We start from the raw sequence: 16,671 nt of genomic DNA on the forward strand, positions 1-16,671 counted from the left end.
AATATTCATTATTCCAAACATGAGAAAGCATTTACCAAAAACATAACTGGAATCGAGCAAAAGGACTCCAAATCCCAACGGCCAAACACGGAAGTGAAGTGCCGGCATTATTGACTCCAGCTGTAACGCAAATTACTTGGTTCAAACAAACATTATAGTGCCACCGCAGAAACGTGACGACTGTGCAAAAATAACTACATAAAAGACACCACTGTTACAGAAAGACTTTACACGCTATTTAAACTGCCGATCGCGAACGGAACAAACCGTGATTGAAACTAACTGTGATGCCGCTCTTTATTCGTTGCGCTAACTGTCGCCTGTCAGTGGCAGACCCGCCCCTTTTAAAGCGCCAGCTTAATCCACCAATATGCGTTTCGCTGGATGGAATTTATTTGATTCCTTCGTGGTTTTTGCGATCCTCGGTCCCACTTAATACCCGTGGACATCGAGGCTCTACTCCCTCATTGTGTCCGAGGACCGGCAACTCGAGGCCAAGGCCAAGGCCAAGGACTTGACTCCCAAGGCCGAGGCCAAGGCCAAGGAATTGATTCTCAAGGCCAAGGCCAAGGACCAAGGACCGACCTTAGGTCCTCGAGCCGGTCCTCGAGGCCAAGGACCGGCTCGAGGAACACATCCCTGGTAATTTAGCATAATGGAAGCTCCTCCCATTGGGTGCTCTACAAGTGACCAGTCCAAGGTGTGCTCTGCCTCTCACCCAAAATTCAGAAGGGATGGGCTCCAATTCATGTACAATGAAGAGGGTAACCTGCAGAAAATCAGTAAAAGCTAAAAGTATTGAAGAATCGATATTTTCTTTCCCCATTATGGCATTCCTTTTCATCCCATTGTATGTCACCTAATCCTGTATTCCTCCTATTCCTTCCTTTTCGACCCACAAAGGCACAAATGAAAGAATTGACAGAGGAAACATAATAGCACATTTTGGATTCCAACACGGAAAAAAACATGTTCACTTGGAAGAGGTGATGGATCAAGCGTTTTGATTTAAAAAAAACAACAATAATCAACAAACATTTCAGTCATTGAATATAGTTGTCTTTTCGTTATTCCCCTCGAGTTGCTTGTGTGGTATCGAGGGATTGCTCTGATAAGCTGTGGTTTGCGCTGACATATTTACAGCTCTTGTAGCCCACGATTTGTCTTTCAACAGCATCCCTCAGCAGCACTCCCAGGCAACTTGGAAGAGAATTGCAATTTCCAGTGCTCTGCCAAGCCCAAAACAATCACGCGAGGTCCGAAAAATGAGCGCGCCGAGGCAAAACGCACATGGAATTTGATTTGCGGTGCCAAATAGGAAGCAGGATTGCAATTGAAATTTGAATTGCAGGAGGGAGAATTCAAATCCCATGAAATTCAAATAAATACATATATATATTTGTGCCCCAAGCAATTGAAGTTTTTGTGTCAGTTATTTACTCACTCTGCTGTTTATAAACTATTGTACATTGTGGAAAAACTAAACGCCATAAAAGGATGCTGTGTACAGTACACAATCAAACTATGTTGGTCCTATGCGACACTTATTATAATACAGATAAATACTTTGGTTCAAGGACTTGTTTTGTTTTTTTTTTCCCGTGCAGAATCTCTGGCAAATGTTCCCCCTTTACAACACGACGACAAGAGGCTTTTCACAATCTCTTCAAGGTATTGTATAAAATGTGCGTAGGTGTTTTTGCGTGCATGCCTGTGTACTTGTGTGCATGTGTACCGTCAGCTCTAATCTATAATTAATCTTTGTCATTGACCCAGAATAGCGGCGTTTTGTCTCTCAAACGTGAACCTACTCAACCATCTTTCCCTTGCTTCCCCTTTCTCCCACCCCCTTTGGGAAATGTCTATTTTCAGATCCTCATGTTCTATGACAGCTTTCACACAAATCCTCTGTGGCACTGGCATTGTGAAAGGCGCGCGCAAGTACAGCCACGTACCTATGCAAAGGAATATTTTGGATGACTAATATTAACATTTACTGGTAGTCCTTAGGACGTGACGACTGTGTTTGGATGTAGTGAAACATAAATAGGACAGCAGCAGGCTTACAATGCCTTCTATTCATGTCTTCAAATAATATCCATCCATCCATTTTCTAATCCGCCGATTCTCACAAGTGTCGCGGGGTGTGCTGGAGCCCACCCCAGCCGTCTTCGGGCAGTAGGCGGGGTACACCCTGAACTGGTTGCCAGCCAATCGCAGGGTACACACAAACAAGCATTCACGCTCGCAATCACACCTAGGGACAATTTAAAGCGTTCCTTTAGCCTGCCGTGCATGTTTTAGAATCGATGTAGTTAAATGTCACGTTGCTGCACAAACACACGTCATCGCTGCACTTGAATACCCGTAAATGGCAGAGTAAGTCAAAGACTAATTACACTCTTGGACATTCTTCCAGCTCTTTATTAGAATCTCTTAAGCGACCTGGCAGGATACATGACCAGGAAAATGCCAAAGGGATTTGTGTTCACAGTACACTCCTGACTCGCCAACACTTACGCGACACATTGAGACATATTTCAAGGCCCCATCTCACCAGTGACCTTAATGAGGACCTATCAAGCAATCTTGGAATATGTTTTGTTCAACCTTCATCTCCACAATCAACTGTAAAATGAATGATGCACAAAACACCCATCAAATCCTATTTTATTTTTTTCCCCCAGTCTTCTCAAATGTTCTACACGCCAGCTCTACAGCAAAGGAACCTTCACTCTGCTAAAGTTGAAGGGTATCAGCAAGGGTATATGCAAAGTCATTATGCATTTTCCTTTTCTGCAAGGCCACTTTCGACCATCGACAGGTCAGAAGTCACTGCTCTCAGTTTGGTCACATAGCAATTAACCTTCCAACGCTGTAAGAAACACACACACACACACACACACACACAAACACACACACACACACACACACACACACACACACACACACACACACACACACGCTCATTCAAACATCTCATACACTCACATTCATAAAGTGCAATTGATGCACATTTGAACATGATATTCAATTCCTCTGCCCTTCACAAGGCTGGCTGCATCAAACTGACTATTCCTCTTGCTCATGGAAATAAAATGATTCCAAAAAATCGATACAACCTACAGTATGTTAAAAAAAAGAGCTATATGGCACATAAACATTTGCAACGCTTAAACACTCAGGCTCGCACAGACTAGATGATTCGTCCACTAGTCGACGGGTTAACTTAACTACTGCAAAATAATGTTTAGAGCATGACGATGACTTGTCTATGTGTTTTTAGCTTAAGGAACAGCAGATAATAAATCCATCACCTTCACAATTTCAATTGTCTCGTACTTCTGAAGGAACAATTTTGGTAAGTGAGCGAGAACTAGTATGGAGAAAAAAAAAATCAACAATAATATTTTCAACAACTTTTTGCCCATGCATTACGAAGTCCTTGATTTTTTGCAAACACAGCAAATTCATGCGCTGCAGAACCTGCAGCTGTGGTGAGCCCACAATGAGGACACCTTTCCCCTGTTTGGCCAAATTGTGCAAACGTTACTTAACTGTCCCAGTGGCAAGCACCCGGAGTGAGAGGATTTCTTTTAACCACCACATGACAGCACACGAGTCTTCAGTCAGCCTACGTTGCTGCTCTTGTGTTCTCATGTGTATGTTGCATCAAAATAAATACAGTGCAAATAAATTGGATTTACATTGGCAGTGAATATTGACTGTTGCGACCAGGCCCGGATTGGGTAATCTGGTCATTCTGGATCATTCCCAGCCTGGCCATTAGTTACTCCTTGCCCATGGAATGGTTTTGAAAACAGTAAATAAAATTCATATACAATTTATGTATCCAACTCAGCGACGTTCAAACGTACGGTACTACTACTGTTGCAGGCATTGGTCATCAGATTATATATGACCACCTTTGTGACTAAAGGTGTCTCCAAACCACAATAATTTATACAGAAAATTGCAAAACTTTCATTCCTAACTGGAACAACGGTATAAAGTATATTGCAGCCTGTCCGTACAAAAATAGCATAACAAAGTCACAAGTATTACTTGGAATGGCAGCAAAGCATGATGGGAAAGCCTTTTTTGTGTATCTTTATTCAAATTCATTCGTGAATTTAAGTGGGCAGGTCTGAGCCCTGAAACTCGAGGGCTGAAAATGAGTCTCACTTCAGCCCCTGAATCAAAAAAGTATCAATGACAAGTTCAGCAACTCGTCGACTAGACTTTCATCACATTAATGTCATCTTAAAAAAATCTGAAATCGTGCAACACCTATGACACTTTCATGTGCCGTAGTTCACAATCGTGCACACGTCACCTTTGAGTGCGTGATTTTCATACTCATTCCAGCTATGCACGTGTGCATGCACTGCTTTTTTTTTCAAAGAACATCATGTCATGTTGCACGCACACACACACCCACTCGCACACACACACACACACACACACACACACACACACACACACACACACACACACACACACACACACACGATGAATTTCTAATATGTGATATCAGCTATCAATTATTTGCATCGTCACAAAAAGACATTTTCCTTCCAGAGCGACCTTGCACAGCTTAATTGGACCCGTTTTCCATCAGTCTTTCAAACATGCTGACACACACACACACACACACACACACACACACACACACACACACACACACACGCATCCACAGCCAATGGATATCAACGTCAAAGCGAGGCTCGCCGCACTTAAACTTGCTGTTAACCTCCTCCCACATTTGAAATCAGAATTTGGAGCAGTTGAAAATGAATGTTAACGTTCACCAGGGTGATGGATGAGGTGCAAGTGAAGGTATTCGAGCCGAATGCCTAAAGTCACTGCACCCCCTCTTTTGTGTAACGGATGTGCCTCGTGTATCGCCGTGTGTGTGACTGAGAGAGAGATCGCAGCACCGCGCTCTTTATTTTCATGCCAATTCAATTTTTGTATGAATGTGAGATAATGTACAAAATCCTTCCTTTTAATGATGAATTTACCTGCTAAATATTTGTACCTTACTATTGCGAGGATGTCGGCTGCCGTTTGCACTCACACACATACACGTTTGGAAATGAAAGCCGCGTAATACATAATAGAATCCCACGGAATAGCAAACAGCAGTGTTTCTTTTTTTTTTTTTTTTTTTTTAGACATGAGAGATTAGCGTAGGAGACAATGAATAATTCTCTTTCCTATTGCAAACCTACAGACACACGTCTTATCAGCTCTGACAGGATGTATCCTTGTGTTCTCTTCAGAGGAACACAAGACAAAGAAATGTGGAATGGGTCCAAGTTGCGGGATTTTCTAATTATGGAGAAATAACGGGACTTTTCATGGCCATTAACTGCTCTGGTAAAAGTATATTGGGGAAATAAATGATGGCCTCATAATGGCCTGGTCGTATGCCAATCACAGGACAGTATTGGACGGGGGTGCGCGAAGTATCCACAAATGATACTTAAGTAAGAGCAGTGTTACTTTAGAATACTATGACTCAAGTAAAAGTAAAAAGTAATCCTCCGTATAATTGCTTAAGTAAGTTTTCAGTGAAATACAAAAATGCTTTGAAAACTGCTTCTGTGTTAGTCGCGTAGACTTTCTGTCCGGTCATGTGACTCCCTGGCTCCATTTGATTGGTCGAATGCAGTCGAACGTTGATTAGAGTTCGTTGGATTGACAAAGTCTCTCTGACAAACCAAAACAAAGCTTGTGAATGGAATGCCATTTAATGTAACAGAGTAAAAGTAGCGTAACTTGTTGCTCAAGTCAAACCAAAATAAATCAAACCAATAAACCAGAATGCTCACTTGCAAAAAAATAAAATAGTTCAAATTCAAGTTCAAATCAACTTTATTGTCAAATGTGCAACATACAGCACAGATGAAATTCCGTTCCTCTCAACCACAGGAGAGACAGGAGCCGCTGCAGGTGCCTGCGCCGCCATCAAAGAACAGTTAACATAAAATAACAAAAAAATACAACACAACACATAAGACACAGACAGTCGTGCAATCTCAATCACTTTGTTGTTTGAAGCAGTTTTAGATGAATGTGGAGCGAATCAAAGTGTCCTTTCACCAGTGTACATCAGTAGCATTTTCCTGTCTTTGTTCGGGAATCGTGGCAAGGTTGTTAAACATCGCAATTACGGCGATTGTGAAATGTCACCAAATAGGCAGCGTTGTCAATGCCTCAGTTCAACGTCGTTGCTATGCGGCTGATCTAACAGGCCTGCTGGCACGTCATTATCTTTCACCAATCTGTGGTCCACGTCGGGACATTGTATCCCACAGGGGCCTTTTAATGAGATCAAATGCCATCCTCATTAGCAGATTTACCCCTGTGCCTTGTTCACTTTCGAATGAAAGGAAAATAAGTGGATGGACAATTACAATTTGACGAATCGCCGTCAATAGGTGCACCCATACCCTCTTTTGCCCTCCCCCAAAGGAAAGGAATCGTACCTGTGATGAGTTTGAGGTTCTCATTCTTTTCGCCTTGCACTTCTGCGTCAGCGCTTTCTCCCAGCGTCAGCGCTTTCACTGCGGCGAAGGTACGGCTGAGGAGACGGAGCGAAAAATCCTGTCGGCCCATTCAGCCTCGTAATTGGCTGACGATTACCCCCGCAGTCACAGGGGGAGATGAGCGCTGTGGCCGCGCGCCGTTTGCGGAGAGCAGCTGTTTGTCAAGGATATGATGATACTGAATGACATGGATACATGTGAGATTTTAATCTCTAATCTGTCAGCGCAGCAGCCAAAATGCCTTTGTTCATTTGCATTCATTCGGAGGTAAAAAGAACGTCGTGAGCCGGGAGCGAAAGGAAGTGAGAGGAGGCCAGCAGAATATCAAGGCCTCCTTCCAGAGGAGAGCACATGGCCACTGTGTGATAGTGGAACCTCCAAAGTCAAACATAACAACACGTTATGCTGGTCAAATTCCAATTTTAATTTTTTTTTTTTTTGTTGAAATATTTCTTCCCAGAGGCATTAATAAGAATAATCAGTTCTATGGTAGAGTTATGGCAATCATAAAGCCCTTTTAATTTTTAAAACCATACAACCAACGTTTGGTTTTCTCTGCTGGCCAAAATACAGTCGGAAGATTTGGCTAGCCGTTCCTCATTTTCCCACCATCTGATTGATTCGTCAGTATAATACAATGTGTGCTTCACATAGTTACATAACAACATCAAAAGGCAACATTTAATTGCAAAAATACAACACTTCAAGGAAAAAAAGAATTGGAAGATATTTACAAAAAAGAGCAAGGCATTTAAATGTTACGTAGAGTAGTTTTCTAAAATTACTAAAAGAACGTACAATTTTAAAAATGCTATCAAAAACCTTGATCACATGCATGAGGGAGGGGTGGGGGTGGAGTATTTTTAACCTGGATATAAAAACATTTACACTCGGGACTAACTTCAATTGTGTTGGCAGCTTCTTCCATTTGTGTGCAGCATAACAGATACACGATGATGCACCATGTTTGCTTTGAACGCTAGGCTCATGTAGCTGTCTAATAGTCAAATTCCGCATTGTGCAGCCTCAGGTGTGCTCAAATTGGAAGGTTTTACTGTGTCAACCATTTTCACAACCGCCACAATCTGCTACGGGCTTAGGCTGAGATAATTGTATTGTAGCCGCAATTTGAGTTGGGCGACGGAAGGGAAAATCTCAAGGTTTATTTCAGGTAACTCTTTATTCAACTCCTCCCTGCCTCTCACTTCTAGCAGTTAATATCCACCGCTCCAAACATTCAGTCACATTTTATCCCGTTGAAGTGGTGAATGAGGCTGCGGGGATACAAAGATGCGGTGATACGCAGCATAGGCGTCTGTAAAGAAAATGAATGCACACGCTAGGATAATCTCATTTCAAAAGAACCCACTTCGGTCCGTACTCGGTTTTCAATTCATACTTCTTTTTCAAATGTTTCCACGATGACAAAAGACAACTCGCAGTCAACAACGATTCATTGATTATACAGGTATCATTTTTCTATATAATCACTTGTTGCCATGCAGAACTACATCTATTTATGAATATAAAAATATTTATGCTGGATAGATAAATGCATCATAAGCCCTGTGAGAGAAATGAAGTAAACCAGCAAATATGTCAGGTCCCTGCCAATTAAAGCGGGCTATATTTTCTATATAATCCTACTATACTTCTGACAAGAGCCGGCATTATTACATCACTAAATCCATTGCTCTTTGTTGCCCCACGGCTTGCACATGCACCGGGGTCTATGATTGGTGTGAAAACAAAAGTGCTTTTTCTTCTTCATCTTTACTTTCTTCACTTCCCCTTTCCTGAGTGACAAATTATGTATGTGATTAATAGACATAGTTAAATTATGCAAGAAGCCCCGCCCCCCCCATACCCCCACATACACACAATTTCCATTTAAAAAAAGTGACACGCAATGAAACACCCAGTCGTGGCTTTACATACAGATCTAAAACACTTGAACCCTCATGTTTTATTCACCTCATCCGCCGTTGAGGTGAGTCGCGCAGAAAGGAAAACCTCTTTCATCTGGTTCTCTTCTCTCGTTGTATGCGCTTTATAATGAACATCCCGCATGTGTCTGCCTGAATATGTGCTAATGGGGTATTCATCCAGGGTTTGCAGAGATCCTCGTGGAATTCTCAATCCTGCGCCTCGGTGTTGCCCGTAAAGGTCACAAAGGAGACTTTTTTGTCTGTTTAGCTGCGCTTAGGTGTCTTCTTCAGTTACGATGGGATGATTCGGCATAGCAGCGGAGGAACTTTTCCACAGGTGCAAATACATTTTGACATTTCCAAAATGGGTGCGCGAGCATGTGTTCGATGCGATCCACTCCCACTGCACGCTCCTTTTAAATGTCGCAAGATGTCTGCGGGTAAGCACAAAATACTCAGTTGGTTTAAAAAGTCTCCCTGGGTTTCTTGTGAAACCCCTCAGAGAATTCATGTCTTGAAGAGCAGTGTGTGTGCGTGTGCGTGTGTGCGCGCGTGAGCGACAGAAAGAGAAAGAGTCTAGTCTATGTATCCTTGACATTCTGCACGAAGATATTGACGCTTGTCTTCTGTTTATTGTTTATCCATTTTCTCAGTATAGAAGCCTATTAAGTCACACTTAATAGCATCAAACTCAATCCGATCACCGTAACAAGCATGCGTGAAAAAAAAATATAAGAAGTGGTCGTCTGTCTCAGCGCACTACTTCATGGTCTCTATTGCTTTAACATGAAATGTTTCCTACAAATGTCTGCACTGACTTTAGGAAAATCTCGAAAACACTATTGGTACATAGCAGAAAACATGCCTTTTGTAATTAGCACGAAGTAGTTGTTGAAATTGAAAAGTACTGCAAATGCAGTCGAATAATCCTCACAGGGCTCTCCGTGTGTGTCTGGGCAACTTCCTGTTCCTACAGACACTTTGTCCATGGGCGTCGTGGGATGAGCCACTAATTGGCTTTTCAAACAACCTCGTCCAAAAGCAAATTCTGTTTTTTTTTTTTTTTTTCATTGGCCTTATGAACTCAGCCTAGCAACAGAGAAAAGAATCCGAGCAATTATTATGTCACAGCCTGGGCAATTTTTTTTAACTATTATCCAGTCCCGAGGCAGTCCAATCATGATATTTTAATGAATTTTACCCTTTGGTGGGCAGAGTTGCTGTCACGATTGACTTTAAATATCCGGGGATTGTTTCAATCATAGTATTCTGATACTATGTCACATTCTGAAAGGCAAATCTATGTTTATAATGTAAACATGAAATAAGGCAGTGATTGCCAACCAGGGTGCCATTAGAGCAGAGGCCCCTCGAAAGGCAAGGGTGGCAATTTTCTAAGCTCAAGGCAGCCCCGGGGGCCTGCCGAAATTGTCCCATGTCAATAACAAAGCACTGCTTTAAGACTGCAATGACAATGATTGGATGTCAATAAAACCTGTAGAGCGGTACACTTGCGGCTGCTGGCTAGTGTGCTGGGCCCCACCTCCGAAAGACGGCTGACATTGGTCAACATCAACAACACAATTCTAAAGATACACTGCAACGACCCGTTGGGAGCTCACTCACGGGCCCCCCTATCAACAGACTTGTAGGAAATAAAGCGAGGAAAATAAAATGAAGCAAATGCAAAAAGAAGAGTTTGAGGATGAAGCAAATCCTGACAAATGTGAGCTTACATCCTATGAGAAAAGTAGTGATGCCAATTTGTCCACATCCCGTTGAGTGACAGACAAGTTTATCGCACATTATTAGCTAACATTTGTCAAACGGCAGACCTGCTAATAAAAAAGTTGGGATAAAACACCAGACAGTGCAGTCTACTCTAACCGTATCTGTTTAAATGTATTTACACAGAACAGGTGTGGTCACTGTCAGTCATGTTGCAAGAACTTAAGTCTTTCCTTGCCAATGATCATTCGTCCTTTTAGAAGCATTTGTCCTCAAAGGCTAAAATTGATACTAATCTAAATTCTGCTGTCAGGTGTTTGTGTGCGTGTGTGTATGTTGTATATTTATTGACTGCAATCGAACAGTCTTATTGCTGTGGGCAGGAGTGGCACTCCTTGCGCGAGGGGTTAAAAGTCAGGCGCCGAAGGAGCTACTCAGTGATTCTATAGTGTAATTCGAGGGGCGGGACATGCTGTCCAAGATGAATGTCGACTTGGCTAGCATCCTTCTGTCAGTCACGTCCTCGATGGAGTCTATTTGGCAGCCCAGGACAGAGCTTGCCTTCTTATTAACCATTCGGTTAAGTCTCTTTCGATCTGTGTCTGTGAGAATGTGTCAGCAGTTGAATTTTTTTTCCCCCACCTAAAATTCTCAAGATACACCCCCCAAAAAAAAACATTTTATTCTATAGCTTGTCGACCCGTGTATCACTTATGAAACCTTATTTTGTCACCACAAACCAGAAAAGTGCAAACAAACACACACACACACACACACACACACACACACACACACACACACACACACACACACACACACACACACCACCTCACAACCTTCCTTTGTTCCATCAAATTCTGCACTCCAGTCTTCCCCAGAGCGCTCACTCCTACTTTCACTCGTGTTTGCACTGTTATCTTCCCACAGGGAGACGAGTCCTGTGAGATATATGGAGCAAGACAACGGTTACGTTTGACATACACGACTTTCTCTGCAGGGACTCTTTCCAGAAGGTTGTCAGACACTCATGATGACAATCTGAACCTGTTGGGAAATGTAAATATTAACCCCCCTCCCCCACATTAAATTTCTTCTGCTTATCCTGTTCAGTTCACTGGTGAACCAGAGAGTGTATCCCAGCTGAGTTTCGGGGAGAGGTGTGTACACCTACTGGTTGCCATTCAATCAGACATACAGTATAGACAAACATCCATTCACACCTACTGTATGGGCCACTTAATGTTTTTAGTGCCCCGAGAAACCACCGGCAAGCACATCAAACCTCGAAAAAGAACACGGGAACATTCAAATATCATTCTTTTTTTTTATTCCTAACAAAGTCTCTCAATACAGGGAAAGTAAAGTAATTTGGTCAGTTAATTTCACACTTGATTGAATGAGAGCATCCATCTCTCTCTTTCACTAGCCAGCCAGCTAGCTAGCTCTGTTGCTAGCTATTTGTCTATCTATCCATATATCATTCATCCATCAATTCAGTTTAGTGCAGTAGCCCCAATTATCGAGTCACTACACTGCTGGGCCCAATTTTCAGAATTACATATGACCCCTGAGACAAGACGAGAATTGCTGTGAGCCATGTGTTTCAACTTCGGTTGAGTTTGCTCAGCAAATTGAAAGTGTTTTCATTTGCAGGAAGTGTGGCATGAAAAAAAAAATAACCCACAAGTGAGATTTTTAGGAAAGATTCAGTAAAGAAAAGGAAGTTGGCCCTAAGGAAGAGCCATAAATGAGTCAAGTGCCTCTCCTATCTATCAGTTCTATTGAAACAGTGCGACAAGTGAATTAATGCCTTAAAGGTTAAACATTAAATGATTTCCCATTTCGATGCGATTCCCCCTCAGGTAGAACATTAATGCTGTAGTTATGGACTTGAGTGTAAAAGCTCCTGAGGTGATGTGCTGCCCGCGTTCCATAAATGTAGCTAAGTATGCAAATGCAGTTTGTGATCTGAATGGAAGAAGCGCATTGTCGTGAAAGGTGATGTAATGCAACACTATTCGGCTCCGATCTTCTGGCCCACTTTAGGACACACACACACACACACACACACACACACACACACACACACACACACACACACACACACAGTAAAGTGATGTGTTCACACGAAGCAGTTACATATGTGCCACACTTCATTTCTGCACCATTGCATCTGTGTCGTGTCACAAGTTTGCAAATGCGCTCGCCGTGGGGACACGAGCACTAAATTTGCACAAATTTTTTTCCCGGCCGCTTGGCTGGAAGAGTGAGTTTTGAAATGATAATGAATCTGCGAGCCCAGATATCAAGCACGGTGCAGTGTCGAGAATGGAAGCGAGAGGGAAGAGAAGAAGGCAAGCAGAAGAATCCCTTTTTGCCAAATGGGGAAATTGATTTCAATCTGTGCTATATTTTCATAAAGCACAAGTAACAATACCAAAGAAAAAGGACCCATAATGCATTTACAGCCACGACATTACGTATACCCTCACACGCTAATGAAATCAAATGCAAGACTTCCACCAGCCATGGATGGATGGATGGATGTCCTCTTAATTTATTTTAAAAAGATCTATTTTTACTACAGCACGATAAATATATTATTTCTGTGAAATCTCATTGCTTTGGGTGACACAGGATGAGTTGTGTATATAGCAATAGCACATTTAATACACACTACAACTACATTGTTTTTGATGTCAGAATGCTTCGATTCGCATTGATTTTGCAGATTTCAGTACAGTGAATGTAAACCTTGGCAGAGGTTTCACGCTCTCTGACTTCTTATCTTTACGGTGGCCGAATTATTGACACAAATCTTGCTCTGAATCTCATTACAAAGCAAAGATGTACCGAGAAGTGGATAAATCTGAAGTTGATGATCACATTCCCATTGCATTTGATTGCTGTGCAAAGTCTGGCCAAATAAAACCAACCCTGTCTTGTCGCTCAAGTGTCAATTAAAACAAATTTTATACACATGGATTGTAGGGTGGAGTGTTGAGTCACACTAAACGAGACACTAAATGATCTTACACACATGCCGAAACACGTGATGGAAGATGTTGATTAGTGGTGTCATAAACAACCTCGCCTTGCTCAACCTTTATCTCCAAGTCAAAATACACAACTGGATCGTCACATGTTGCTGTACACCTCAAGAGAAAGAGGGTGAGGCAAGTCTACGTGCTGCAGAACTGCAATATATAACAAGGCAGGGGGGGAACACCGAGTTTCCAAAAACTGCTTCAACATGACCGTGGCAAGTGGTGTAACAGAAGACGCCAAGCTAGAGAGCGTATCCCTGCATCCCCTCGGACGTAGAGGAGCAGCGATGGCCCTGCCCCAGGAGCAGGAGCAGGAACAGGAGCCACTATGTATCTTTGGGACAGGAGATTTGGGACGCTCCCTGGGCCTGCGCTTGCTGCAAACTGGCTGCAGGGTGGTGTACGGCAGCCGCAGACCTCACAGCTGTGGCCCCTTGCCTCAAGGAGCTCAGGTGAAACACATGAGGCGCTTCGCTACGATCAGCAAGAACGGATGATTGTGCAAGTAAATCGCGATTTACCACGGTGAATGTTTGTGCCGCGCAGGTGATGAGCCATGAGGCGGCAGCGAAGGCAGCGCGACTCATCTTCATTTGCGTTCACAGAGAACATTACACATTCATGGAGACGCTGGCACCTTATTTGGAAGGAAAGGTGACTTGATGGCCGATGTGTTATGTAATAATGCCCCGTACCTAATATTGATAATATTGACTTAGCAAGTGCAATTTGTGGCGCCTTTCCTTTATTCAGGATATAACCAGCTTGCTATGTGTAAAGCTATCCATCATTTATGTATATATCTAGCATATCCTTTTTTGTTTCGGATTTTTGTGTTTGTGTGTGATAAGATTTTTCAATTGGCTCATGATAAATGGTTCAATAAATGTTATCAGGTATGGGCAACATATATTTTGATGGGGGTCAGAATTTTTCATCCGTGCTACTTGTGGCCCACATAGGACCACACGCCTTCTTACCAGATGTATGAAAAAAAAGGTTGTTTGAGATATGGAAAAAAAATGACAAGCATGAATCATGGACGAAATATATGCACAATATGTGCTCTCAATATATTTTATTTTTGACGATACATGTATAAAAGATCCACTGTACTAACCCCACAAAAAAGGGGTTTGAAACAGACAAAATAATATCGATATAATGTTTTTTTTTCCGTGCAAAGGGCTCTCTATTAAAAATGTACCATTCAAGAATGCCAAAAAACTGCCCAACAATAAACCAACTTAAAGTGTGTATTTTCCACTTTTTTTTTAACTCAGTTTATGGAAATGTTTAATATTATTGAGACTATGTTTGTACTGCATATCATTTAAAATGCGCCCAAAAATATTAGGCCTACTCATATTGAAATATAAGACTATAAGATTATAATACCTGCAAGACTATAAGACCAGATCTCATCTCAATTTACCTAATTTAACACTGAGTCACTCACATCACTGCCATGAATGGATGAATAAGGGGGCATTATTTTGGATCAATCTGAATTTTCAAACTGATTAAGTTAAAACCCGGTGACGTGTAAAAACACTGCTGTGAAAACGTCATGATTTTAAATCATTCAGGACTTTATATTGAGCACTGTGTGTTGTACTTTTAATCTTGAAAATGATGCAGTTCTCTGTGTCGACTCAGGCAAAGACTGACATCAATAAAGGTTAAAGATAGGGGTTGGCATCCAAGCTAATTATATCAAGCTTTTTGTCTTGTTCTCACTTTTGTCTAAACCAAGACGTAGCTGCCAAATCTATGCTTGACGAATGTTAATTAACTACGAAATAAACATGAATAGTCGTCTCGAGGTTTGGTAACATGTAAACGGTGAGATATGTTCTCTTTCGCAGGTGTTAGTGGATCTCAGTAATAATTTGAAGAAAGACATGTACGCAGAAGCCAACGCCGCCTACTTGCAGAGGTAACAGACTCACGTGGACTCTCACCTGAATATTTTTGAAAAGCGTATGAACGTATTTTTTTTTTTGTTTTATGTCTGTCAAAGATTGAACTGGAATCCTTTTAAGTGCCGATTGAAATATTGAGAAGCCATTTTTGCATCTATTCAAAAAAAGTATGCACAATTACATAATTGTTTTAATTGTACATTGTAATATACAAAAGAGTATCAGGGTATTCGTTTAGGTTATTTTTCTTGCATAATAATAAAAGTATCTGATTAGTAAAAAAGTAAAAATGCTGGGGGGTTGTTGGAAAATAAAGACTTAATATTACAACTAAATCTTTTTTATTTTTTTTATTTTACTTGTTGGCATGTATAAAATAACATTTATGTGGACATGTAAAAGCCAATACAGATACATGTACATGTATTTTTTTCTGTTTAGCATTTTTCAATATGTCAAAAATAAAGTCGATATGTTAGGAGAGCAAAATTAGAATTTTAATGAATGAAAGTCAACAGCTCAAGCGGCTGCTCCTGTCTCTCTTGCTCTCTCACACTCCTGATTTGAAAGACTCATCAGCAAGCTCTGAAGAAGCCAGATAAATGATCCCGATCAGTTGAATCAGGTGTGTTGGAGCAGGGCGAGTTGGAAACAGGCGGGACATCGGGCTTTGAGGAGCGAATTTGGACACCCCTGCTTTTTCGAAACCAATTTTTATGGATAAAACATTGTTCTAACAAGCCTCGGTAGGCTATATTCAATTAGCAATGTTTACATCGACGGAGACATGCAGTTGAGTAACTATTACACAATACTGAACTGCAAAATGAAAAACGATGCACCCCAACCTGCAATAAATGAACTGTGATATAGTGACTATGAAACCCACTTGTGATTGATGATGCAACAAAGCCAACAAAAAGTTATTTCAGTGCATGTAATGTTTGTACAATAGCATTTAAGTGTTGACATTGTGACCTTTCCCTGAAAAAAATATTTTTTACCCCCCTTCATATTCTTTTCAATGTGGCGGCCATCCTCCTTTGTTATAAGTCCATCTACAGTATATCTATCATCTGTAATTATATTCTTAATTTTTTTTCAATGTGTTGAATATTTCAGTCAAATGCGTACATTTGAAGGAAAAATAAAACATTTCAAAACATTTGAGGGCGGAAGTGTCTTGAAAGCCAACTTAGAATGTCAAATAACCAAAAAGGCACCCACCCACTGAATCCTGAAGAAACCAAAGCGCCTCCTTCAGCAGGAAACCAACCGAGTTTCGATTTAGTCAAAGTGGAGGGATTGATTTGTGACGTTCAGAGCCCTCTAGTTTGGTCCCCCCCCCCCCCCCACACACACTCTCTTTTCTCTTTTTTGAGAAGATCGGAAAATGAATGAATGAATGTTTTTCATTGACTAAACGTAAAGCTGCAGTCACCATTCAATATACCCCCCCCCCATTTATTTCTCCTTAACTATAATATGT

General features: G+C 41.5%; 1 protein-coding gene and 1 long non-coding RNA gene across 3 annotated transcripts in view; both read left to right on the plus strand.

Moving 5' to 3' along the window:
- Positions 1–11,380, plus strand: part of LOC109518023 (uncharacterized) — a 51,904-nt gene extending 40,524 nt beyond the window's left edge. For both annotated transcript variants that reach the window (XR_002168644.1, XR_002168645.1), the window contains exons 2-5: positions 1,608–1,671; positions 8,673–8,819; positions 11,138–11,223; positions 11,321–11,380. This is a non-coding gene — a long non-coding RNA (uncharacterized LOC109518023). The remainder of the gene's footprint in view (positions 1–1,607; positions 1,672–8,672; positions 8,820–11,137; positions 11,224–11,320) is intronic.
- A 134-nt stretch (positions 11,381–11,514) lies between these two features.
- The window catches only part of LOC109518025 (metalloreductase STEAP4-like), a 15,554-nt gene continuing 10,397 nt past the window's right edge, over positions 11,515–16,671 (plus strand). The window contains exons 1-3 of the mRNA XM_019873622.1: positions 11,515–13,709; positions 13,804–13,911; positions 15,126–15,196. Of these exons, the coding sequence (XP_019729181.1) occupies positions 13,464–13,709; positions 13,804–13,911; positions 15,126–15,196 (425 nt within the window). The 5' untranslated portion in view covers positions 11,515–13,463. The remainder of the gene's footprint in view (positions 13,710–13,803; positions 13,912–15,125; positions 15,197–16,671) is intronic.

Source organism: Hippocampus comes, unplaced genomic scaffold (assembly GCF_001891065.2).
Source record: "Hippocampus comes isolate QL1 unplaced genomic scaffold, H_comes_QL1_v1.1 scaffold383, whole genome shotgun sequence".
NCBI classification, from domain to species: domain Eukaryota; kingdom Metazoa; phylum Chordata; class Actinopteri; order Syngnathiformes; family Syngnathidae; genus Hippocampus; species Hippocampus comes.